Source organism: Lepus europaeus, chromosome 6, assembly GCF_033115175.1.
Source record: "Lepus europaeus isolate LE1 chromosome 6, mLepTim1.pri, whole genome shotgun sequence".
Taxonomy (NCBI): domain Eukaryota; kingdom Metazoa; phylum Chordata; class Mammalia; order Lagomorpha; family Leporidae; genus Lepus; species Lepus europaeus.
In genome coordinates, this window is record NC_084832.1 from 72,584,676 (window position 1) to 72,611,901 (window position 27,226).

The window sequence follows — 27,226 nt, forward strand, 5'->3', positions numbered from 1 at the left end:
CTAGGTCTATTTACTTCCTTTAAAAAAAGTAAACTATTTTAAAGTCATATATTTGGAAGATCTTTTCTCCCTCTCTCTCCCTTTCTCTTCCTCCTCTCGCTTTCTCTCATCCTGTCTCTGTGTAACTGAAACTTTGAAATAAATAAATAAATCTTTAAAAAATAAAAAAAGTCATATATTATTAGCATTTTTAAAACTTTCAGGGACTACAGATAGCATAAACCTAATCTTCATTATCCATCAGGCAAAATAAGGTCCAGAACACCTAAAAGACTTGCCCAGCTAGCTAGGAACAATAACAAGATTAGAATCCAAGTTCAAAATTAATAATCTTTTCACTAATAATGACAAACCTAATGCCACAAATGAAAGAAAAAACAATATAAGTAAAATTAAGCTTTGTTCAAAATATCCACAAAAGTAGCCTACACTCATGCTACTCAGAATGCCAGCCAATTAGGAGGAGATTGGAGTAAAATATGAGTCATCAGAGTGCTTCCCTTCATAAGGAAAGGCTTGTTACAGAGAAAAAAAAGTTATATGGAATAAACAGTATACTTAGTCACATGGTTGATTTAGATTATGGTATAACCCTAGACCAGCAAACCTTTCAAAACTTCGTAAACCTCATCTGTAGGTCACATCATAAATATGTTAAATGAGCATCCAGTATAGTATCAGAAACTTAATAATATAATGTTCTAAGTATAATTCTCTCATTTGCACAGTTACCACTTGAGATGGGAAAATAACTTTTCTTGATTCCATAAATGTGAAGTGTGTGGTGTGTGTATATCATATACATATAAAATAAATATAGATGTAGGTATATAAAATGAGAGAAACAGAGGTTTGGAGAAATATAACACTTGGCTCAAGGTCAGAAAGCAAAGACAAGACAAAGGCAGCATTTGAATTCAGATTAGTCATACCACAAAGCCCAGATTATTTATAGAAAGCTAGCTTACAAAAAGTTATTTGATTCAAAAGTATTTACACATTAATATATAAATCTAAATATAGAGAGCCGAGGATATCAGTTCCAGGTTACAAAAGGCAAAAAAGAAGCAAGCACAAGAAAGAACTAGAAGAGGCACCCTGATAATTATATATAGTTGATCACAGAAAAGATGTCCTAACTTGGCCTGTTTCAAGAGAAAAATATAAGAAATAATAAAAAGACAAAAGTCCACCCTTTCAGATCAACTTACAAACTCTTTTGCTCATGTCACTGTTTTGCAAAAGTGTCCAGGGTTCTTGGCTTCAAAGTCACCAGCTTCACCTTTCTAATGTAAAATGGAGACAAAACCACCTATGTAATGGAGTTACTGTATTAATTCTTGTAATTATTATTTTTAACTATATTAATGCCATACTTTTTCTATACTTAAGCTATATAACATATGATTATATACTTGTTATTTATTATTTATTAATTATATTAATATTTGATAATTTGATTATATGAATTCCATGTTTTTCTATGAGACCTTTTTTTCAGGTTTTCACAAATTAAAATATAATTCATGGGGCCGGCACTGTGGAGCAGTCAGTTAAAACCACAGTCTGCAGTGCCACCATCCCATATGGGCACCAGTTCACATCCCAGCTGCTCCACTTATGATTCAGCTCTCCACTATGGCCTGAGAAAGCAATAGAAGATAGCCCAAGTTCCTGGCTCCTGGCTTCAGATTGGTACAGCTCTGGCCATTGCAGCCATCTGGAGAGCAAACCAGCAAATGGAAGACCACTCTCTCTCTCTCTCTCTCTCTCTGCCTCTGCCTCTCTGCAACACTACCTTTCAAATAAATAAATCAATCTTTAAAAAAGAAAAAAAAAAAACGGTCTCTGCTATAGCTATCACTTGAAAGTAACACACTGGACTTATAAGTCAATACTACCATAAGGCAGCTTCAATAAATGTTTAAAATATATATAATACATATATATTATATATATAATATTAATATATATTTTATATATTTAAACATTATATTAATATAACATATAATATATGTGATATATAATATATAGTTGATATTTATAATTTCAATATAAATATAAAAGTATATAAGATATATTTTATATGTATATATATAAGTCGCAATTTTATCGAAAGGTAGACAGAAATAGCAACAGGCAGGGAAAGACATCTTTCATCTGCTGGTTAACACTTCAAATGCTCTCCAATAACCAGGGCTGGGCTAGGCCAAAGCCAGAAGCCTGGAACTCAATCCAGGTCTCCTGTATGGGTGGCAATGACCCAAGTAGTTGAGCCATTATCTGCTGCTTCCCTGGGTATGCATTATCAGGAAGCTAGAATTGGAAGTACATCCAGGAGTAGAACCCAGGTACTGTGACATGGAATTCAGGTATTCCAAGTGGCATCTAAACCACTGCACCCAACACCTATGCCTGTAACTCATGATTGGTGTGTACATTTAATGCAGCAGTGTTTGATCTCTCTCCATCAGGGTATTATTAAATCACAGCAGTCAGCAACCTAGCAACACAAACAAAAACTTACAATTGCTACTAAGTTTTAATATTTCCTGCAAATAAGCAACAACAGTTGATTCTAGTTCTGGAACAGGTGCTTTCCATGACTTCTCTTTATGTGTTCTACTTAAATATACACAATGTTGAGGTGTTTTTCTTTTTTCCTTCACTCTACCTTTTCTTGTCTAGGAGATTTTGATCTTACCAATTGCTGTTCTGCCATGTTACATTACAGGAATTTGATTCTTCAGTTTGTTGAGAAACTGACATATTTATAAGCTATTAATGGAAGACAAAAATGGCAATGCTTCAAATTATTTTGAGTTAGAGAAAGACCCATGGGCGACAGAAACTGAAGCTCAGATATAAAGGAATAACAGGACTTTCCTATAAGAAAAGCATTCTAGAAAGAAGGTACTACAGACTAAGTATTTCTTATCCAAATTGTTTTGGGACCAGATTTTGGAATAGCTGCAAAGAAGTGACCAGTTGAACATCTCTAATCTGAAAACCAAATTGCCTCAATATCTAAAATCTTCTGATACATGATGCTCTAAAAGTTTCAGACTTTAGAGCACTGCAGATTTGAGATAAAGAATACTCAACTTGTATTTTGAATACACTGTGCTCATACGAATTTCCTTATCTGGAATGTTCTTCCTCAACCAATCTACTCAGCAAACACCAGCTGACTTTTTAAAACCAGTATCAGAAGAACTCACTATCTTGAGGCCTTTGCATGCTCTTCTAATAATTCATCATTTCTCTTCTGTGTTATTGCAGTATCCAGTGCACTTTTATTCAAGGTCACAAGCAAAAAAAAAACGAAGAGCCAGAATTTGAATTCATATCATTTCTACCAAGGTGGTGTGATCATGTCACTCAGGATTTTTTTAGCTTCTACATTAGTCTCTCTTATTAGAAAGTGAAGTCTTAAAAGACAAGAATCATCTTTCCAACCGTATTATGTCCTTAGGTTGGGTCATATTATCCCTATGCTTTTACCACCCACTTAAAAAAATAATAATCTGTTAAATTAATCTGCTGCTTCTCCTCCATCAGGTCTTTGGAGATCTTTCAGGGTATACAACTTAGAATGTTACTGAAGTATACTCTATAATGTTAACATAAAATCATAGTATGTATCAACAACTCAGAAAATAAGAAAAATAGAATTATTCAAATTTATAGTGACTGATTTCCTAAGCAACAAATGAGTATTTGCATATTCTCTCTGGGCAGTCCAGGCCTGCAGTGAATACCTCTTTCTTGTCCTTAAGTATGAACTAACTTCTGGGTCCCAGTATCCCTCTCAATAGTGCAAGAAAACAAATATATCTTGGATAGTGCTTTAGGAAATGAACACTACAATATTTCCTGATGGAACTAAAGAACATATACAACTCCAAGCATCATAAGAATACATTATATTCCAGAAAACAATAGGCTGATTATGACTAAAGCATGTAGGACATATGAGAAACACTCAAATATCACTAGAAAGAATCAAGGACAGATCATCTTTACATGCCATATATACCAAGACACTGAATTTGCTTTTGTGCTGAGAGACTGAATGATTTTGTGCCTGGATAACTAAATATTCTTGAGCACCTAAAGAATCAAAGCTTCAATATATTTTCAAGCCCAGAGCTAAATATGCTGAATGTTTGCTATAGTAAACATCATTGTTACCATAAAAGTTATCAACATGTGATCGTACATCCATATCTTAATTTCAAGGAGATTACAATAAGGATTTGAAACAGCAGCAAATAATCAATAATCCTTTAAAAAGTGCGGCAAATAACCACATCTTTTTTTTTTTTTTAAGATTTATTTGTTTTAAAGTCAGAGTTACTAAACATAGAGGGAGGAAAAGAGATCTTCCATCTGCTGGTACACTCCCCAAATGGCTGCAACAGCTGGGGCTGAGCCAAGCCAAAGCCAGGAGCCAGGAGCCGCCTCTGGGTCTCCCACATGGGTTCAGGGGCCCAGGGACCCAGAACATCTGCTGGTGCTTTCCCAAGTGCCTTAGCAGGGAGCAAATGGGAAGTGGAACAGCCAAGACACTAACAGGTGTCCATATAGGATGACAGCATTACAGGCAGTGGCTTTAACCCACTGTGCCACAAAGACAGTCCCACTAGTTTTGTTTAAGGCCTAACTTAACTGCTATTATCTATGAAATCTTGAGAAAATCCCTTCATGCTTAAGCCTAAGTTTCCTCATCTATAAAACACTACCAAAGTCATAGGCCTATTGTGAAATTTAAAGCATGTAAAGCACTCAGCATAATGCCTAGTACTTAATACAAGCTTAACAGAGGTCTGTTATTATTGCTGTTAATAAAAGTAAAGGCCTGAATTTCTACAAACATTGCAGCAGATTTTCAAATTAGCTGAAGAGTCAAAACTGTTTAAAGTGATATCAGTGAATAAGTAATGTCCTTGGGTACACAGATGAAGGCATGAGAAGTACTAATATATAGGGGAAGGGGAGTAGAAGCCTGGAAAAGGGGAGCCAGGGCTGTGGCATAGTAGGCTGAGCCTCCACCTGTGGCACTGCCATCCCATGTGGGTGCTGGTTCATCTCCCAGCTGCTTCACTTCCAATCTTGCTCTCTGCTTATGGCTTGGGAAAGCAGTGGAAGGATGGCCCAAGCAGTTGGGCCCCTGCACCCACATGGGAAACCCAGAGGAAGCTCCTGGCTCTTGGCTTCACATTGGTCAGAGTTGCAGCCATTTGGGGAAGAAACCAGCAGATTGAAAACCTCTCTCTGTCTCTCCCTTTCTTTGTAACTCTGCTTCTCAAGTAAATTATTTAAAAAAAAGAAAAGAAAAGCCTGGAAAAGGATGAAATAGTTGGAAAAAAAAGAGCTTAGCAAATGTTAAAGTGTCACTTTTAAAGGGCAGTTTGGTAAAGCATTACTAATAAAAGATCTTACATAATCATCTTCACCCACTTTATACTCATTTCCACTTTAGTCATGGGCCAAACTGTGCCCTTGATCCACCACCACAAATTCACCTGTTGAAGCCCTTACCCTTGGTACCCGTGAATGTAACTGTATTTGAAGATAGGACTATACAGAGATAATTAAAATAAAATTAGGTCACATGGGTGGTCCCCAAGCCAATATGACTGGTATCCCAGTAAGAAAAGGAGATCAGGACACAAGACACAAAGAGAAGAACATGTGAAGACATTGGCAAATGGTCATATGTAAGCCAAGTAGAAAGGTTCAGAAGAAAATTAAGCTGTGGTCATTTCATCATTGGAATTCTAGCCACCAGAATCATAAAAAATAAATTTCTGTTGTTTAGGCCACCACATTTGTAATGTTTTTTATGGCAGCCTTACCAAGCTAATGTAACAGCTAATTCCAAGAGACTCAGGTTAATATAATAAAAGGGATAATTGCTACACTAGAAATTCACACACCTCGGGGACCAGTGTTGTGGTGTAGTAGGCCAAGCTGTGACCTGCAGTGTACACTGGTTTGAGTCCCAACTGCTCCACTTCCAATCCAGCTCCCTGCTAATGTGGCTAGGGAAAGAGTAGAAGATGTCTTGAATACCTGGACCCCATCAGGTTAGAAACTCAGACCAAGTTCCAGGCTCCTGGCCCAATTCCAGCCACTATGGCCATTTGGGGAGTGAACCAGTGGATGGAAGATATCACTTCCTTTCTCACTCTCTTTTTCTCTGTTAACTCTGCCTTTCAAATAAATAAATAAACAAATCTTGAGGAAAAAAATTTTCAGACCTAAAATCCACTCTATAGTATAACAACTTAAAAACAAGGTTGCCTAGATTAAATCAGTACCTTCTCTATGCTTATGTTTCCATACACTTCTGAAAAAAATAGTCGTTGAATTCTGGTATTCATTTCACAATCCTATTTAAAATGCATTGCTTTTGATAATTAATGCTCAAAATAACATCAAAAATTTAAAAAGAGGCACTGGTTCTAATAAGAAAATCCTCACAAAGCACAAATGTATCAAATATATGTGCTTTCCAGGTAAAGGTAGGGTTACTTCTTGATTTCTGCTTTTGGCAAACAGGAAATATATGGATTCTGTGGAAAGCATATTTTCACTTATCTATTTTTTATAGCAGTTCACAAAAAAGCAGATGTTTATCTTTTTAAGAAACACAGTCTAGAAAATAATATAAACAAAATATGTTGGAAATAATGGTACTTTCATCCAATTGCAGAACAAATGCCTTCATTTTATTCTAATAATCATTGCTTCAATTCTATAGCAATGTTTACAATTTGCCCTCCAAATTTATTTGCTGACAATAAAATGCATTTTAATTTGTTGCCATATCGATTTCTATGAATTATTTAGGCAATTTTACCAGAGGAGGGAGAACAAGTTTTTCCCCAATGACATGTGGTTTTTAAATTGTTGCTTCTAAGTCAATGCCATTAGGATGAGGTCTACTAACATATAACAGGAAAACACACAGTATGAATGACTTGAACAATAACAACATTGTGTGTGTATATACCTAAGTATTATATATATATATATATCCATATATGTAAAGAAAAAAACATGCTCTATTGCTTATTAGTTGCTTTTTATATATTTTTAAAATATTTTATTTATTTACTTGAAAGGCAGAGTTACAGAGAAGGATGGAGAGACAAAGAAAGAGATCTTCCATACATGGTGCAGTACTCAAATGGCTGCAATGGCCAGGCCTGAACCAGATTAAAGTCAGGAACCAGAAGCTTCTTTCAGGTCCCCCAGGTAGGTAGCAGGGGCCCAAGCACTTGGGCCATCTTCCACTGCTTTTCCCAGACCATTAGCAGAGAAACGGGTTGGAAGTGGAGCAGAAAGAACACAAACCAATGTCCATATGGGATGCCCGCGTCACAGGAGGCAACAGCTTTACCCACCATCCCATGACGACAGCCCCTTGATACCCACATGCCATGACGACAGTCCTGATGCTTCTAATCGTTCATCTACCTTGGAAATATTAAAATTTCAGATATGTCCCCTCCAGTTCAGTGTTATCCACTAAAAACATAATGCAAGTCACAGATGTAATTGTAAATTTTCTATTAGCTACATTAAAATAAAAACAGAAAAGGAAACAGGTGAAATTAACATATTTTATTTAGCCCAGCAAGGAAACAAGCATGTGAACAGATAAACACCTAGAAAAAGCACAAAATTCATACCTTGCATATTTTATTCATAGTGGCAGAAACAATGTGAGAATACTCCTTTTCATAAAAGAATCATTAAATCATAACTCTCAAAATCATGACAAGTGATTATATGCTATAATTAGTTGCTGTAGTACCACATATAGTATTATTTGACCTGGCTTCTAACTTTTTTTTTTATAACACAATTTCCAATTTTATAATGCAAATAGATGAGAAACTATAATTTGATGTGCTGAAAGAAAAACCAACTCCTGTAGGACGTAATTAGGTAGGAAAGTTTGATGAAATAATGTCATTACCAAAACAGTTAAGAAAAAATAATCATGCTGAACCTGATAGAACCCAGAATTCTATCACATGAGCTTCAACTTTGTTCTAGGTTTTTAGTAAACCATTAACTCTACTTTGACAAACTGTTAAAGTTTTTAGAATGCTGATACTAAAAACATAAAACTGGGCCGGCGCCATAGCTCACGTGGTTAATCCTCCACCTGCGGCGCCGGCATCCCATATGGGCACCAGGTTCTAGTCCCAGCTGCTCCTCTTCCAGTCCAGCACTCTGCTGTGGTCCGGGAAGGCAGTGGAGGATGGCCCAAGTGCTTGGGCCCTGCACCAGCATAAGAGACCCAAAGGAAGTACCTGGCTCCTGGCTTCAGATCGGCGTAGCACAGCCGTAGCAGCCATTTAGGGGGGAACTAATGGAAGGAAGACCTTTCTCTCTGTCTCTCTGTCTAACTCTGTTAAATAAATTAAAAAAAAAAACTGATAAAATTAAAAATAATTTTCAACATCCTCAGTTCACATACTTTCATACCTTCTTCCACTTTTTCTCTTACTCATTTTTCACAAATGCACACCAAGTTTAACTCCAACCTTCACATTCAGTTAAAGGGTAGACACTAGAAACCAAACTCAGGGGGTGAGATTGTGTTGCAGCAAGTTAAGCTGCCACCTGGGCCACTCATATCCTATACTGAAGGATCAGTTCAAGTCTAGGCTACTCTGCTTCCAATCCAGCTTCTTGTTAATGCACCTGGGAAATAGCAGATGATGACTCAAATATTTGAGTTTCTGCCACCCACGTAGGAGACACAGATGTTTTTCTGGCTCCTTTCTTCAACCTGGCCCAGCCCCGGTTGTTGGGGCCATTTGGGAAGTGGACAAGCAGATCTCTCTTTCACTCTCTCCTCTTTCTCTCTCTCTTTCTCTCAAATAAATAAATCATTAAGAAAATTCACCTCCAGTTACCAAAAGGTCAAAACTTACACCAGCACATTTCAACTGCACTCTACTTATACTCAAATCCTTACCTACTTTTTTTAAAATTCGTATTTATCAAGTGCTTACTATGGATCAGGCCCATCACCAGTATATGACTTTATCAGGCATCAGGACCTCTAGACAGTTACTCTCTCCAATCAAAACTTAACAACTTAAATCTGCCATCCCCTTCCTATTGATAACACCTCCAATTTAATTAATTTTGCTCCAAAGATAAAAGATAGGAGACTACACGGTAGCTTATAAAATCATGTAAAATATAGATTTGTCATCCAAAACCTCCAATACGAGACTAATAAGTCAGACAAACTTATAAACTAGTACTGTCTAAAAAAAACACATATATAATTTTAAGACACATATATAATTTAAAATACTTAATAATCACATTAAAACAATAAAAACAGGAAAATAATTTAACAGATATATATTATTTATAATAACCCAAAAAGCAATATATCCAAAGTATTATCATTTCAATACATAACCAATGTAACTATTGAGATAGTTCACTGTTTTTGAACTATTTTATACTTATAGTATATTTCAACCCTTAATAGTCAGATAATAAGTGCTCACAGCCACCAAACAAAGGGATTTCCATACTGGATAGACAAACAAACTATAGACAAACAAAAAGAAGTAAATACTGATACAAAAAGCCTGATACACAAGTATCAGTAAAGTATAAGTAAAGACTGATACAAAAGGAAAAATATTGCCTAATTCTACTTTGATGAAATACTTATAATGGTCAAATATATAGTAGTTAGGGGAAGGGGAGGAGAAACAGGGGGCTTATTGTGTAATGGATACAGAGTTTCAATTTGGGAAAACGAAAAAGTTCTAGACACAGAAAGTGAGGATGTTTTAAAGAGATGGATGTTCTTAAAGCCTCTGAACTAAAACTAGCCAAAATACAAAAGTCTAAGTATATTTTACTTCAATTAAAAAAGATATCAAGACTTTGTACAAAGCTGGAAATAAATCTAGAGTAACAATAACAAAAATGTTTACTGACTTTCAAAGCTACATTTTTTGCTCTTGTGAAAAAGTGATCACTTGTGCATGAATTTCACTTTTTATAAGGGCCACACATCAATATCTAAAAAGTCAATCATCATTAATTTCAAAGAGTACTAGAAATAAAAGTAAATGCAGCCTGTTTTTATCTATTTACTTTAACCTTCAGCAGTATGATATAATCAAAGTGACAGTCACCTTTATTTTTGGATAGTGTAAGCCATTTCTTTGTTTTTGTATTTCATTCATCCAGTATTTATTGAATGCTTACTATGTGCACAGGCATGTAATTTTTCTAAAATAATATAAAGAATATATATCTCAACTGTCCAAAAAAAAAGAACAAATTAATGGAAAAAACACATGCCCCTTACAACGGTCATTTTTATGTGTCAACATGACTTGTACCACTGAGTATCCAGATATTTGGTTAACCACTACCAGGGTGTTCCTAGACAAGGCTAACATTTGAATCAGTATACTGAGTAAAGCAGAATTTCCCTCCCTAATGTGGGTGGCTCTCATCTCATCAGTAAAAGGCCTGAATAAAACAAAAAGGCCAAGTCTCCTACAAATAAGAGGGAACTCCTCTTGTCTAACTACTTGTGCTAAGGCATCAGTCTTCTGCCTTCAGCTCTTTCAGTCTAGTAAGCTTTCAGACTAGAATTTACATCATAAACTCAGCTGGTTCTCATGCCTCTGAACTGAGATTGGAACTACACTACTGGCACTGGCTCTCCTCTTTTCCAGTTCATTACCTGTAGATCCTGGGGCTTCTCAGCCTCCATAATTGTGTGAGTCAATTCTTTAGAGTAAATCTCTTGGAACCGGTGCTGTGGCGCAGTGGGTTAACGCCCTGACCTGAAGCGCCAACATCCCACATGGGCGCCGGTTCAAGACTATTCTATTTCTATTGACACATAATCAGGGCCAGTTCTGTGGCCTAGCGGGTAAAGCTGCCACCTGCAGTGCTGGCATCCCATGTGGGTGCTGGTTCAAGTCCTGGCTGCTCCACTTCCTGTCCAGCTCTCCGCTGTGGCCTGGGAAAGCAGCAGAAGATGGCCCAAGTCCTTGGGCCCCTGCATCTTCGTGGGAGACCGGGAAGAAGCTCCTGGCTCCTGGCTTCGGATCGGCACAGGTCCGGCCGCTGCAGCCATCTGGGGAGTGAACCATTGGATGGAAGACCTCTCTCTCTGCCTCTGCCTCTCCTCTCTCTGTGTAACTCTTTCAAATAAATAAATAAATATTAAAAAAAAAAAAAAAACATAGAGTAAGTCTCTTGATGATACATAAAATGTCCTGTTGGTTTGAGCTGGTATGTCAGAAGTCTGAGTGTAAATGAGACACCTACACAAATGGAGCTCCTGATAAAATTCAGTGAAATGGAGCCTAGTAAATTTCATCACTTCCTTTGAGCAAGCTTCAGATGACTACATAAGTAAAAATTAATAAATAAAATGAAAGTCAGTGAATACTTCAATAAAAATAAGATCTCTGCAAGAAGAAATAAGGTTGTCTCACTTACTGTTAATAGTTATCATTAAGGGAGTTAACCATGAGAAGACTGCCTATTGACCCTACACCCTTGTGCAAGCTACCTGTTTTGTGGAAAGCTGTTCTGCTCCTGCCCTTTTTATCCTGGTAACAATTATTTAACACTCAAGACCCAGTTCACAAGTCACTTACCCAGTGAATCCTTCCCTGGCTCCTCCAAGCAAAATTAGTAGGTCCATTAATTCTCCATAGCATTTTTTTATATCCCTATAATATTACCTTTTACAGCTGTAATTTATCTGTTTATTTTTCTATTTCCTGTGTTCAACTTTAAGTCATTTGAAGGCAGAGAGTAATGTTATTCTTTCTATATAATCAATCAGTATCTTGACTATGGCAAAAGAATACTACATGAGGACAATTCAGTGTTATTTAACTATCACTTTAAGAATTTCAAACTTCTTGAGGAAAAAAAAAAGCTTATTTCTACATAAAAGTTATAAGCTATAGCTCCAAATGAACTGAAGCAAGGTAGAACTATAGTCATCAAGATAAAATGAAAAGAACACTGGACAGAAGGTCAAGGTTCTAGGTGTTAATTTCTAGTCTGTGAAACACAGTAGGATCTCATCCATTCTGTTTCTCAATTTCCTCATCTATTCATAGACTCTAGCCATTCACCAGATCTGACATCACTATGACTCCTTACCTACCTCAAATATCCAGAAAAATCTTCTTTTAAGCATATATAGACCCAGATATCTTTATCACGCCCATGAGTCAGAAAAATAAAAACTGCAATGCTAAAGCAAGAGGTAAACTCAGATATTGGAAGACTCAGAATAGTCTGGAAAGACAAAATCCATACCCAAGCTGGACATGATCCAAACAAAGAAACTATATCAAAGGTAAAAACATAATCAAAAAAACTTCATTAAGCATCACAAAATGCCAAATACTATATGTTAAATCCTCAGCATAGCAAGGTGAATAACCTAATGTTCCTCCAAGGATTCAGTGTCTCTAGGGTAGCCTGACAAATGAACAAATAATTAAAATAGAATATTCAAGTGTAAAACTGAGGTATGGATGAAATATTATTGGAGAACACAGGATGGGAGGAGCACCTTTTAGGGAGATCAGGGAAGATATCACTTCAAAAAGGAATAAGTACTACATCTGGAAATGTGAGCAGTTCTCTAGAAAAATTATGGAAGAATATGACAGCTAGAGAAATGTAATAATTATTTAAGAAGTCAGTCAATACAGCATAACAAAAGAAACAGTCCTGCATTGATAACAAACATCTCAAAGAACTAAAAAAATGTAAATACCCCTTTTAAATTCAGTAATTGACAGAGTAGGCATTTAGCCAAACAGTTAAGACACCAATGTCCCACACGGGAGTGCCTGGGTTTGATTCCAGGATGCAGCTCCTAACTCTTGCTTCCTGCTAATACAGTCTGCAAGAGGTAGTGGTGATGGCTCAAGAATTGGGTTCCTGCCACCCACCAGGGAAATTTGGATTACATTCATGGCTCCTCTCTCCAGCCCCAGCTGTGACAGGCAATTGAGGAGTGAACTTGCAGTGGATGGGAACTCACTCTCCATGTCTGTCTCTCTCCTTCTCTCCCTCCCTCTCTCTTTCTCAATAATAATTTTTAAAAAATTAAATTTAAGGACTTTGAGTGAATAAGTTATAAAGAATTACTACAAACTAAGTGAAATAATTCTATGACACCTTGTAATAAATTACTATTCATATATTTTGAACTGAAAAGATTTCCAAGACACCAGATTTCAATTAAGTTAGAAAGGCAATGACTTTTTGTTTCACTAAAGACTTCACACTCTAGATAAAGGTGATTAAATGAGATAATGCACAGCACATACTTAACACATGTCTGACACGCAAGGATCCAATAAGTCTAAGTCGTTATCATTGTCATTATCATCACTATAAAAAGTAACAATACTTTTTTTTTTCCCCAAAGAAACCTTTTATTTAAGGAGTACAAATTTCTTTTTCTTTTTCTTTTTTTTTATTTTTGACAGGCAGAGTGGACAGTGAGAGAGAGACACACACAGAGAGAAAGGTCTTCCTTTGCCGTTGGTTCACCCCCCAATGGCCACCGCGGCCGGCGCACTGCGTTGATCCGATGGCAGGAGCCAGGTGCTTATCCTGGTCTCCCATGAGGTGCAGGGCCCAAGGACTTGGGCCATCCTCCACTGCACTCCCTGGCCACAGCAGAGAGCTGGCCTGGAAGAGGGGCAACCGGGACAGAATCCAGCTCCCCGACCGGGACTAGAACCTGCTGTACCGGCGCCACTAGGTGGAGGATTAGCCTATTGAGCCGCAGCGCCGGCCTAGGAGTACAAATTTCATAAGTACAACTTTAGGAATACAGTGATTCTTCCCACCATATCCACCCTCCCACCCCCACTCCCAACCTACCTCCTCCTCCCTTTCCCATTCCCAGTTCCATTCTCAATTAAGATTTATTTTCAATTAACTTTATTTGAAAGGCAAAGAGACAGAATAAGAAAGTGAGAGAGATCTTCCATTCACTGGTTCACTCCCCAAATGCCCGCAACAGCCAGGGCTGGGCCAGGAAAAGCCAGAACTACATCCAGGTCTTCAAGCGGGTGGTAGGGACCCAAGTACTTGAGTGGTTATCCACTGCCTTCCAGGAGCATTAGCAGGAAGTTGAATTGAAAGCAGAGTAGCCAGGACTCAAACTGACACTCTGATATGGGGGACATGGCTTAACCCACTGCACCACAATGCCTGCCCAGTAACAATACATTTTAAGCATCAACAAAATTAGAAATGCAGGATTTAGCTTTGAGTGTCATTTCTGCAACTACACAGCTGTATTGTTGGACAAGCTTCTCAACCTCCACCATAGTTTACCTACTATATATTAAAATAAATTCTGGGGGCCGGCGCCGTGGCTTAACAGGCTAATCCTCCACCTTGTGGTGCCGGCACCCCAGGTTCTAGTCCCAGTTGGGGCGCCGGATTCTATCCCGGTTGCCCCTCTTCCAGGCCAGCTCTCTGCTATGGCCCGGGAAGGCAGTGGAGGATGGCCCAAGTCCTTGGGCCCTACACCCGCATGGGAGACCAGGAGAAGCACCTGGCTCCTGGCTTCAGATCAGCGCAATGCGCCGGCCACAGGGGCCATTGGAGGGTGAACCAATGGCAAAAAGGAAGACCTTTCTCTCTCTCTCTCTCTCTCTCTCTCTCACTATCTACTCTGCCTGTCAAAAAATAAATAAATAAATAAATAAATAAATAAATAAATAAATTCTGGGGCTGGTGCTGTGGTGCAGTAGGTTAAGCCACTAGCTGTGACACTAGCATTCCACGTAAGTGCCAGAGTCCCAGCTGCCCAGTTTCTCATCCATCTCCCTGCTAATGTATCGGGGAAAACAGAAGATAGACCGAATACTTGGGCCCTTGGACACCCACAAGGGAGACCCAAATGAAGTTCCCAGCTATGGCTTAGGTCTGGCCCAACTCTGGCCACTACAAATATTTGGGGAATGAACCAACAGATGTAAGATATCTCAACCTCTTTGTCTCACCCCCTGTCCCAACCTCTCTCTGTAAGCTCTGCCTTTAAATAAAATAAATTAACCTTTAACAAGCAAGAAAATAAACTCTCATTTACTTCATAGGGGTTAGGAAGGGATATTAAAAACATAAGGTCTGAATCCAAACCCAATCTATAAGTCCTAATGCCCTTCACAAATGTGAACAAATTTTAACTAACTGTAGAAATATTTATATACCATCTTCAAATCAGCTGCAGGTTTTCTCAATAAGTCAAATTATTGGCTAAAGAGAAATCCAAACTGAGAAAGGAATTACAATAGTTGGAAATTATATATCCCAGACCATAGCATAATTCCTCTACAACTCATTTTATTCAAATAATTGATATACTCACATGTGGTTGTTCATGTACTGCCTCTAATATATGACAAAAAATACCAAATCTATTTTTATACATTAATGTATAGTATTGAGCTATTTCAGTGATATCTAAAATATCCACATTTTGTCTAGTGAAAAGGTATAAAATTCACAGCAGTTACCATTGATAATACTGTAAAACCAATTATTCCCAAAAACCTCAAAAATAAATAGCTCACAGTATAGTTCCTGATAAGTCATTTTTGGGTACCATTCCATCAAATTGTCCTGTATTCATTTTTATTTCCTCTGAACAGCCTGTCCTGAGTCATCTCCTACCACAGAAATCAATTCACCGAGGCTGCCTGATCCCTCCATTGCAACACCAGTCCTTCACACCAGCTCTTCACAATAATTTCTAAGTTACCACACTTCATTTAGTAATGGGAAAGAAATCTAACTTTGGCATCTGAAGGTCTGAGTCCTCCCTCTGCTTCTAACTAACATTTCTTACATCCTTAGTTTTTACAGCTGTAAAGAAGGAATGCAATCTACAAAAAGGAGTTATTCCAAGGATTAGATAATGTCTTTCAATTTCCCATGTGCATTGTAGTTAAGAGTCATTAAAAATGCAAGCTGATACTAACTTCTAAAACAAACTGACCATAAAATAGTTTTTAATCCTCCAACTTACCCCTTATGCTTGTTACCTAAGTAGTCTTCTAAATATTTAAGCAAATACTCCCAAAGGGAGGTATTATTTGTGGAGGTATTATTCCTTTATGTCCTACTGCATGCATCTTTACATGAAATTCAACCATGTGAAACCAAGAAGAGAAGGAGTCCAGGACCTCATGCCTATTGTTTCACAAGTTTTTCACTCTTGTAACTCAAAGTAGGAAATCAGGAAAAACTAGCCCAGAGACTGTTAAAGAATACAAGATAGAGAACAGATCAAGAGATCATGACAGGTGGAATCTGTGATCTCCTCCCTGACAGGTTCACTAGGCTCAGGTACTACAATATAATGTAAGACAGCTGAGTTTTAGCTAGATCACTGATTTTTTTTCTATGATCAGATCATCCTCGGGATCAAAATTGGAACAGAAATAACAGTAGTAAATACTAAATAAAGGTAGCTAGCACCAACTACTCTATATACATTAAATCACTGAATCTGCACAATCATCTTATGAGGTAGATAATAATTCCACTTCACACTGAAAGAGAACTGAGAGACAGTTTTGACGGATGGCTGCATGCCATCCCAAAACATGAATGCAAGAAGTTGGCTGTTATAGAACAGTTAGGTTATTATCAATTATCTTGTATTATAAAACTACATTTAACATTTATATGTGTCCATGGGTAATTTTCCTTATCCTAAAGAACTAAGTTAGATTAATGACAGGAATGTCTTTGAAGTTCTTGATATAGATGACTAATGCCGTTCAGAACAGTATGTCACTTGCCCAACAATATTTAAGATTGTTTTTAGCATTCCATGGAATTCACTGGTCATTTCTTTTTCATGGTATCACTTCAGGTTGATTACTTATTTTTTTAAGATTTGTTTGTTGGGAGGAGAAGGGATGAGGCAAAGTGAGAGACAGAGAGACTATTTTCTATCCACTAGCTAACTCCCCAAATGCCTGCAATATGCAGGAACAAGGAATTCCATTAGGGTATATCACATGGGGGGAGGATCCCCAATATCTGGATGCTCATCTTTTGTCTCCCAAGAACATTAGCTGGAAGCTGGATTAGAAGCAGAGGCAAAACTTAATCCCAGGCATTCTGATATGAGATGCAGGCATTTTAACCTACTGTGCCACAACATATAAGCCATATGCATAAATTCCTCTTTCTTGAAATTTATTAACTCCTTTCACATGTTGATATTTTTCTTATGATCTATAATAACACGTGTGTGCTTTTAAATTTTTAATGTAGATTTTCAGGAATCTTTTGGGTCCAATGAATAGAAATCTAACTCAAACTGCCATAAGCAAAACAGGAAATGTATTAGCTGAATACACTGAAATGTCAGGATATATAAATGGCTTCAAGGGTTCCAAAGATGACATCAACAATATTTCTCCTTGTTCTAGGTGCTTCTACAATAGCTCGATTCTCAATCATATTATGCCTTCATTGTGGCAGACTGCCATCACTCGGCTTATATTCTAACATTTTTAGCAACCCCAGTGAAAGCAATTTTCTTCCTCCAGAAGAATGAAAAAAGTTTATCATGCTGTCTCAAAAGTGCTGCTATACTTTACAACTAAAATGTTAATGATACGCACGGTGTCAGTTTCTATGTCTGGTCCAGAACAACAGAGACCAGGGGAGCCTTAAAACAGAAAAATGAAGAATGGAGAAGGGATCATTCCCCAAAAGAGTATCAAAACACCTAAAACTGTTCACAGAACAAAGAATGGAGCCCAGGCAGCCAAATACAACAGAAATATGCAACATCTGAGCCCTTGGCTAACCTTCACTTCATACACTCATTTCTTCCCATACATAGAACTATTTCAGTATTTTCCACTTCACCATGATGGGTGGAGAAACAAAAAGACAATGTCAAGCTACTTACATCTAGCTACAAGTCTGAAACATCTGTGTCTGTGTGTGTGTGTGTTTAAGATTTATTTATTTATTTGAAAGCCAGTGTTACAGATAGGCAGAGGTAGAGAGAGAGAGAGAGAGAGAGAGAGGTCTTCATCTGCTGGTTCACTGCACCGATGGCCACAATGGCTGAAGTCAGGAGCTTCTTCTGGTTCTCCCACATGGATGCAGGGACCCAAGGACTTTGGCCATCTTCTACAGCTTTCCCAGGCAATAGCAGAGAGCTGGATCGGAAGTGGAGCAGCCAGGACTCAAACTGCCCATATAGGATGCCAGCACTGCAGGCAGCAGCTTTACCCGCTACAACACAGCACCAGACCCAACATTTATGTTATAAAATATCCTTTTTTTTTTTTTTTTTTTTTTTTGACAGAGTGGATAGTGAGAGAGAGAGACAGAGAGAAAGGTCTTCCTTTTTGCCGCTGGTTCACCCTCCAATGGCCGCTGCGGCCGGCGCATCGCGCTGATCCGTGGCTCAACGGGCTCAATGGGCTAATCCTCCGCCTAGCAGCGCCGGCACACCAGGTTCTAGTCCCGGTCGGGGAGCTGGATTCTGTCCCGGTTGCCCCTCTTCCAGTCCAGCTCTCTGCTGTGGCCAGGGAGTGCAGTGGAGGATGGCCCAAGTGCTTGGGCCCTGCACCCCATGGGAGACCAGGAGAAGCACCTGGCTCCTGCCTTCGGATTAGCACGGTGCGCCAGCCACTGGAGGGTGAACCAATGGCAAAGGAAGACCTTTCTCTCTGTCTCTCTCTCTCATTGTCCACTCTGCCTGTCAAAAATAAAAATAAAAAATAAAAACAAAAAAAAGATACAGTATATCAATCTAGGTTTTAGCTTTTAAGTTTCAGTCTCATAGCAATAGGCCTTCCTTCTCAATACATTTAACCCTCTGCTTAATGATCTTTCTTGAAGTAAAGTAGAACAGTAACCTGGGGGAAGTGGGACAGCTCTTCTACCACTGGTTCCCTGGTTGCACACCAGTTTAAAGCTCTTTACAACTGGATTAGCTGTAATTTTTGTCTGCAGGCCAGGTATACTGCATGAAGTACTTGGGAGAAGCTTATAAAATAGAACTTGACCTAATTTAAACTCCTGCCTTTCCTCTGTAATTTTAGCATACGGCAAAAAAAGTGGGGCTTTACAACCTATAAAGTTCTTTGTAATTCTGATTCTCCACCATCTTAGATGCCAGCTAAAAGCAGAAGGAGCAACTCCTACTTGGAAAGACTACATTTTCTTTCTTCTGTTTCAGTCATTCCAATTTGGAACAAAACGGTGAGAAAGAAGACTTTTAGAACTTTAAGTACTACTTTGTTAAATACGAAGAACCCTAACTGAAAGTCATCCAAGGAGAAAAAACATGGGGTCAGGGTTTCCCTACTGAAAGTTGAAATGGGGACACTCACTACTGACTTTATTGAACAGCTCATAAAGAAAGTATTTATTGTAATACCTCAGGAACATGTACCATATCCATCCATATTTAATGGCCTGCCTCTGGCTGGTAAGGTAATATAAAATCCATCCTCTATTCAGTGACACTGAGTTTGATCTATTAATGAGTAACTGAAAGGAAGTACTGTGTTTCTAATCAAAAGACATCTTAATATATTGAAACACCACTTTTTAATACACAAAATACCTTTTTACTTCAATTTACAGAATGAAATCCTTTTGTCTCATCTCTGGTTTCCTCTGTATTTTTTTTAACACATTTCCCTTGTTTTTTTTTAACTCATGCATATGTACAATTTTAAAACATAATAAAACTCTCTGTATACTTTTTAAAAAGTAATAAGATCGAATATCAAAGAAGGAGGGAGAAGTCTCTTAAAAGACATTGTCAGGGGCTGATACTGTGGTTTAATGGGTGAAGCTGCCACTAGCTGCTCCGCTTCTGACTCTGCTCCCTGCTAACTGCTTGGGAAAAGCAGTAGAAGATGTGCTTGTGTTCCTGCCATCAATGTGTAAGGCACAGGTGAAACTCCTAGCTTCAGCCTTACCTAGCGCTGGCCTTTGCAGCTATCTGGGGCGTGAACCAGCAGGTGGAAGATTTCTTTCTGTTTGCCCTTCTCCTTCTGTATCTCTGACTTTCCAAATAAATAAATAACATTATCAAAGTCCTAACGAGAGGCCAAAACATTTCAGCATCCCTCAAATTCCAGCCTCAATAGTAAGATAACACATGCCAATTTTGAAATCTGCTCTGTAAGCCGCTAAAAAGAATTACTAGAGGACAGCAAAGTACTCACTGCCTTGCACGTTATTTCAACAGTTAAGGTCTGCTCCTTCAAATATCTCATTTCCAGATATCAAGGTATGTATTAGTGGGATTCTTTCAGTTTGCAAATAACAAAAACCCAACTAAAACTGCTAACATAATTTGAAGCTAATAGCACAATAATAATATATTTTAGTAGAGAATTTAGTGGTAAGAAGAAAACCACCAAAAAGGCACAGAGAACTCTATATGTTCCAACAGAATCAAGAAATGACTGACTATCTCTCCCTCTCCCTCTCGGTTTGGTCAAATTCTAAGATGGGCACCTAAAACTATAGACTTAAGCATCTACTTGTTCAGCATTCCTAACCCAAGTTCTGATACTGACTCTGTGGCTCCCTTTGGAAAGGTAGATCCCTGAACCAATTACTGTGACTGATGCAGGCTACACCTGGGTTATATGCCTAACCCTGAAAGCAGGCATTGGAGTCAACGCACCCAAGACAGCTGAACTTAGAATGCAGAATGAATGGTTCACTAAAGCAAAATTGGATCACACTACAAAAAGGAGAAATGTATGTTAGATGGACCAAAAAAAAAAAAAGATATACAATACTTTTGGTAATATGACAATTGCTAATGATATATTTTTAAAGTTCCTATGCAATGTATTGTAAAAGAATACTTCAAAAAGTTCCTGGAAAACAAAGTTATAAAAGGTTTTTGCACAAAGAAATTTTTAAATTCAAGCATGAGGAGTATGCACAAAGTTTTTGGGAAAATGTGTATATGAAAACTGATATATGAATTTCAAAAAATTCTTGTACCAAAATAAACTTATCTTCTAACTCCATTTTCCAAAAGCTTTTTGAAATGCCCTTATCTTCTTTCTAAATGATACAATTTTTGTTATTTGCACATATTTGATTATACATATGGTTTACTGAAGCTTTTTGCTAAATTCGTATTTATTCTGTCAGTTCAAAATAACATTTATATAAGTAGTAGTGCCTTCATAGATAACATCATAAATATTCAAGACACATTTGTAGCTTTAAAACTAAGCAATACACTGAATTTACACAAGTCTAATGTACTCAGGATCCATGGTCTAAAATCTGTTAAAAGAAAATTTTAGAATAGCCCTTATATTGCTGCCCAATAATGGGTGTCCTGCATATTAAAATGCACTTAACTCACCCAAGAGTCAAAAATACAGAATAATAATAATAATAATTATAAAAGAAATTGGCTCTAGTTCTCATGGAGTTTATACTTTAGGTAGGAGAAACAGACATAAATAACTCCAATACTAGACAGTGATGCAAAAAAGATAGGCTGATTGCACAAAGTATGAAAAGTACAGTCAAAAAATAAAAGATCTTTGTATATGATACATAATAATTATTTTAAGTAAATAGTAAAAAAAAAAGTAACAACTTTATCATATATCTATATCAATTTACAAAATGAGCTAGGTTTGTTGGGCCCAATGATACTCTGTTTGGGAAAAGCATAGCAAAAGAAGAGAGAATCTTGAGACATTCTTAGTTTTCATTAACAGTACCATATGTACCAAAAACTGACTAGCAATATAAAAAGAATTTATTTAAAATTAATATGAATTTGGACCAGTGTTTGGCCTCGCAGTTCAGATGCATGTTGAGATACTTACATCACATATTAGAGTGCCTGGGTGCCACTCCCAGCTCCACTCCCAAATCCAGCTTCTTGCTAATGCACACCCTAAAAGGTAACAGGAGGTTCGGTCCTGCTAACCATGTGAAGGACCTGATTAAGTTTGGGTTTCATCATGGCCCAGCCCTGAGTTGAACCAGCAAATATAAGCTCTGTTTCTGTTTTTCTCTCTCTTTCTCTCTGCCCCCCAAAGTTTAAAATTAATATTATCTGATCATAGACAAACTACAAAATTTGTGCTGCTTTGATGTCTTTCATGACTAAATCACTATTTCTGTAGAAAATCTAATAACTACTTATTATACTGAAACATCCATACTTCCTATGTAATCCTCCATACTCAACAGCAAGAATAAAATATAACTCAAGTTAATATGAAAACATAAATTAAAAAATAGGAAATTCTTCTAATATAAATAAATGTTTCATTAGCATTAAATACTTCTATGATTCTAAGATGCAACTTTTTTAAAAAAGTTAACTCAAAAGCAAAACATACCTTTTATTTTTGAAATTTCCAAACTTTATAATGAAAATTATAGCATTTATGAAAAATTCTAAGGGAGAAGAGATGCTGTCACATTCAAATACAAAAAAATACAATTTCCCTTTAACAAAAATACTATGACCCACACACCAAAAGGATAGGAGTTTAATAATCTACAAAAACCCTTCAAAGTATCTTGTTATGTTTTCAATCAAATAAACAGCATACCATTTAGATGTTAAAAAAAATTAAAATGAAGAAAAGAACATTTTCTGCAGCTAAAGACACACCAACTTCTCACAATAACTCATGAAAAGAAATCACAAGTCACTGGAAAAACTCATGAATTCAGTAATTCATGAAAAAACCTTCATTCTGTAGTTAAATACTATAATTGTAATTATACCTAATACAGCTACATAAGACAGCTATATGAAAAAACCCTACTGTGAAATCTTTCACTAGGTAAATATTAATCCTCTATTTTATCTTTTCTAAAATGTTTATATTAAAACCTGTGACAAAAATAAATTACCATGATATAAACAAAGATAACACATTATATTTACATAGCATTTACTTCAAGGAAAGAGAAACCTTATATAAACATATGTCAAATGTGTTTACAAAAGAAGCAATAGATTAAGTAGAGTGCTTGACGGGTGGAAGCAACCAACAAAATTTCTTTTCTATAGTTAAACTATCTATACTGTCTGATACTGCCATATTAAGTAATTTGTTGTGAAGCCAAAGACTGTTAATGATCAGTTTCTTTAATTGGTAGAACTACAAGGCAAAATCCTTGACAAAAACAACTCTCAATGTAATGTTACTTATAAACTAATTTAATTATCTTTCTGATAGTACCCATCCTGTTTTGTAACATTTTACGTCAACTAAAATATCATTACACAAAATAGATGCATCTATGATGAATCCGCCCATTCATTTTATTTCTCATTATACTGATAATTCTTCAGCAAACTCCCACATCTACCTGAGTACTGGAAATGACTATCTACCTTTGGCAAACAAAAGCAGAAAAATCACAGCCACAGCTGTGTTAAAGTAGACCTATATTTTACTGCATGCTTAAACTTTACTCTGCAAAACTTTTGATTCTTTAGGCAAGGCAAATGTAAAGCAGCACCCAAAAACCAAGTATTAGTATTCTCATACACAAAGAATGAACAGGGGAAAAAAAAAAAAAGAAGAAGCACTTTGACAAAGGTGACTGAAAAAAAGGTACTGTTTAAGATACAAACTGTTTTGTTATGAAGTTTCATTAGCTCCTTTTCTATTTGGTCATACAGGAGGCTATACTAGATATCTAACAATTTCCACCTTAATTTTTGTAAAACATTTTTCCTCATTTTAGAGATAATAGTAGAAGGCTGTAACCTGCATTTATAGAACACTGAAAATGAACTGTTCTTAATTATGCTCAATTTATGATTCTCCTCTCCTTATCCTAGATGAATTGCTACTGACTTACCTATTAAAGTGAATTAAGTCTTGATATTAAAAAACTATGATATTCAAATATTTTTGAGAATTGGCATAAATGTGCACAAGACAACTTTCATCATGAGTATACTAGAACTTAAATAAAACCCTAAACCACAACTCTAAAAATATTACACTTCCAAAGGCTAATTTATTTCCCTTTGTCATTTTTTTCTTTCTTCAAAAAATTTCCCTTAGAAATCTCTTGCATTCTTTAAATATGTACAAAGAAATTTTAAACCTAACTTTTTTAATTCCAAAAATCAATAGTTAAAGATTTTAAGTGGATTTGAGGATATACCATTTCAGTATCACTGTTTCTAACGACTCTGAAGTTAAAATAATGCCTGCAAATTGAGCCTTCATGCCAGATTTTCCTCCTGCCAAAGAGTTAAATTTATTTTCTACCTCTAGAGAACTACTTCACTTCCTTTCTTAGTGTACTGTATATCTAAAGAACCCCATCTGTTAAGACCTGATCCAGCAGGCATTGCTACTGCTGCAGAGTCCAAACTGGCTGCACATTCAAATCAGCTTCCAGCCTGTGAAAGCTCTACTACTGCCTATCAGGTTAAAATACACCAAGTAAGCATCCAAATACTATTATCACATCAGCTAAAGTAAAAATAGTATTGTGTGGACAAGAAAACTCAAAAACTTAAATGCATTCCTTTGTGCAGAAATACAGTACCAGCTGACATACTAACATATTTTGAGATTTCATCTTTTAGAAATAAAAAAAGTACTGACCTCCTATTTGTAGCTAATTAAAATAAAAATTCCCAAGAAACCATATTTTATTAGTGTTTTGGAAATAACTGGCATACCAATGTGGTGACATTCTCCCAAACTTACACCCTCTTTTTTTTTTTTTTTTTTTTGTGGTGACTTATTTGAAGGGCAAACAAAAGTAGAAAGAAGTGTCTTGAATTTAAACAGCAATAAACACAACAAAGTAAAGATAGATCATCTATCTTTGACTTGACATGCCAGTGGAGAGGGAAAAAAAAAGGGGCTTCAACTTTTTTATGAATTTAAGAGGTTCAGAAACCCTGTAGACGTTATCTAATCCATGTCTCTAGGCACCACTGCTGTAGCTGCAGCTTTCCTTCAGTTTTCCAATAGATCAAATAAAAAATAATTGCTTAGCCGAAAAATAAGACTGCATGGGTGTTATATTTTTATATTGCTGTGACTCCACACAAATAGAATAGTCAATGATCTCTTCTGATTTACATCTTGCCAACCAAAATCCAAGGCTACAGTATGTCAAACAGTGGATGTTCTACAGGAAACTGTTTAAAAAGCTTTGCTGCAGCAAAAAAAAAAAAAACAAAAAACAAAACAACAACAACAACAACAAAAAACTGCATTTAAAGAACACTGAAAAGGAACTACTCTTAATTATGCTCAATTTATGATTCTCCTCTCCTTATTTCTTCCCGTTTCTTTGCCCTGACATCTTGAATGCTTCTTAGCCTCTCTGTAGATAGCGCAAAACATTAAGTCATACACAGTTCTGCAGTAACTCTTTCTTATCACGAAAGAAACCAAAACCTAGGGCTGCATTTAACACCTTTGCTTCAGTCTTTAACCATATGCCATGCTCCTGAAGGCACTCATAGAAACCAACCTGTATGATTTCATGCCCTCACATTTTAATACCTTGTGTGCACCAAAAATCACTAAGACCAGCATATTCAGGGCAATGTTACAAAGAAGAGAAGGCTGCCTAAGACATGGGGAGGAGGGGGGTGGGGGGGTTGGACACAGCACAGTACTCTCCATCACAGCCTCGGAATAGATTTAAAGACAGATGCAAAACTGCATCATTTCCCTCCCCCCTTGGAAAACATCACACCCCAGCTGCTCAAGTTGGAGCTAATGCGCCTCTCACATTTCAGGAGCACGGGGGAATTTAGGCTCCAGGGGCAAGGCGGTCGTCCTCGGAGAGCGATACCACGGACAATAAAGAGTATGGGAGAAAGAATCCCAGAGAACAGGAGGCCGCCTCATCCCCCAACTCAACTCTAAAGTCGACCCAAAACCTTCACGGCGAGGAATGACTGTGTCGCCGTCATGAGAAGTGATAAGGAGCAGGGTGAAGTTGGGCACTGTGCTCAGGTGGCCGGAGGGGACTGGGGACGAGGAGGGAGGTGGCGCGGCGTGGGCAGCACGCAGGAGGTCACCCGCGGCAATGCCGCCCCAGCGAGCTACGCTCCCAGGGACTCGCGGCGCGGGTGAACCCGGGGGTGGAAGGGTGGCGGCCGGGGAGGCAGGGGGGGCGCGGGGGAGAGTACGCCTGGTCCCTTACCAGGTTGAGCACCGTCTCCACGATGTCCCTGTTGCTGACCTCTCCGACCTGTATGAGTCCAATCAACACTGCGAATTTCATCCGGATGTTGCGGATCGGCACCGAAGGGTTAATCATCCCCGCGGGGAGCACCACCGAGCCGGAGCCGGACGCCCCCCTCAACTCCCCCATCCCACTGGCCCCGCAGCCGCCGCCGCCGCCGCCGCCGATGCCACTGCTGCCCCCGCCGCCGCTGCCGCCGGCCCCGACGGCGATGAGCCCCACGGGCTGAGGCTCGAGCCCCGGGCCCGGGCCCGGCTTCTCGCTCGCCATTGGCGCCCCTCCTGAGGCGCAGGGGAGAGCAGCGGTGCTGCCTCTGCCGGTACCGTTATACCTGCCTCGGCCCCCGCCCCCCGGCTGTCGCCTCGGAGCCCCAGCATCCACCAGCGCCGCGGCGCCGGGCCCGTCCCCGCCTGCGCCTCAGCCCGGCCGGCTCCGGCGCCCTTCCCGGCGGAGGCGGCGGGAGGTCCTCGGGCTCGTTCCCAGCGGTGGCGGTGGCGGTGGCGGCGCCGCTAACCGCTGCCTGGCGAGCGGCAGTACCCGCCCAGCAGCTGTGCCGCTGCCGCCGCTGCCTCCTCTCTCTCCCCCTCCTGGTCCGTCCGGCCCGGCCCGCCCCCCACGGAGATGCTGCCGCCGCTCGGAAGAACGATGGGGCGCGAGCGGCCGGCCACGGCGCTAGCCGGTGCTGAAGCTGGGGCTGTGGCCGACGCTACTGCCGCCGCCGCTGCCGCCGCTCCGGACGCCACTGTTGTTGTGAAACCCCGACGCCGCCGCTCACTCCGCCATGTTGCCGCCCCCTGCCTGCGGTAGCGGCCACTGCGCCTGCGCACAGCCTCCGGGGGCGGAGCCCTCGCGCACCCCCTCTCTCGCCCTGCCCTCCCTCCCGGTCCACCCACCCGCCCTGACACCCCTCGTCCCT

The 27,226-nt window shown here is 38.7% G+C and overlaps 1 protein-coding gene across 5 annotated transcripts in view; it reads right to left on the bottom strand.

The window, feature by feature from the left end:
* The window catches only part of NBEA (neurobeachin), a 731,002-nt gene extending 704,407 nt beyond the window's left edge, over positions 1–26,595 (bottom strand). For 4 of the 5 annotated variants that reach the window (XM_062194375.1, XM_062194377.1, XM_062194376.1 and 1 more), the window contains exon 1: positions 26,269–26,580. In XM_062194375.1, coding sequence (XP_062050359.1) covers positions 26,269–26,580 — 312 coding nt within the window. Of the gene's footprint in view, positions 1–26,268 lie in introns of all 5 variants that reach the window. The other variant, XM_062194378.1, reaches the window with a different exon arrangement.
* Between the last annotated feature and the right edge of the window lie 631 nt (positions 26,596–27,226).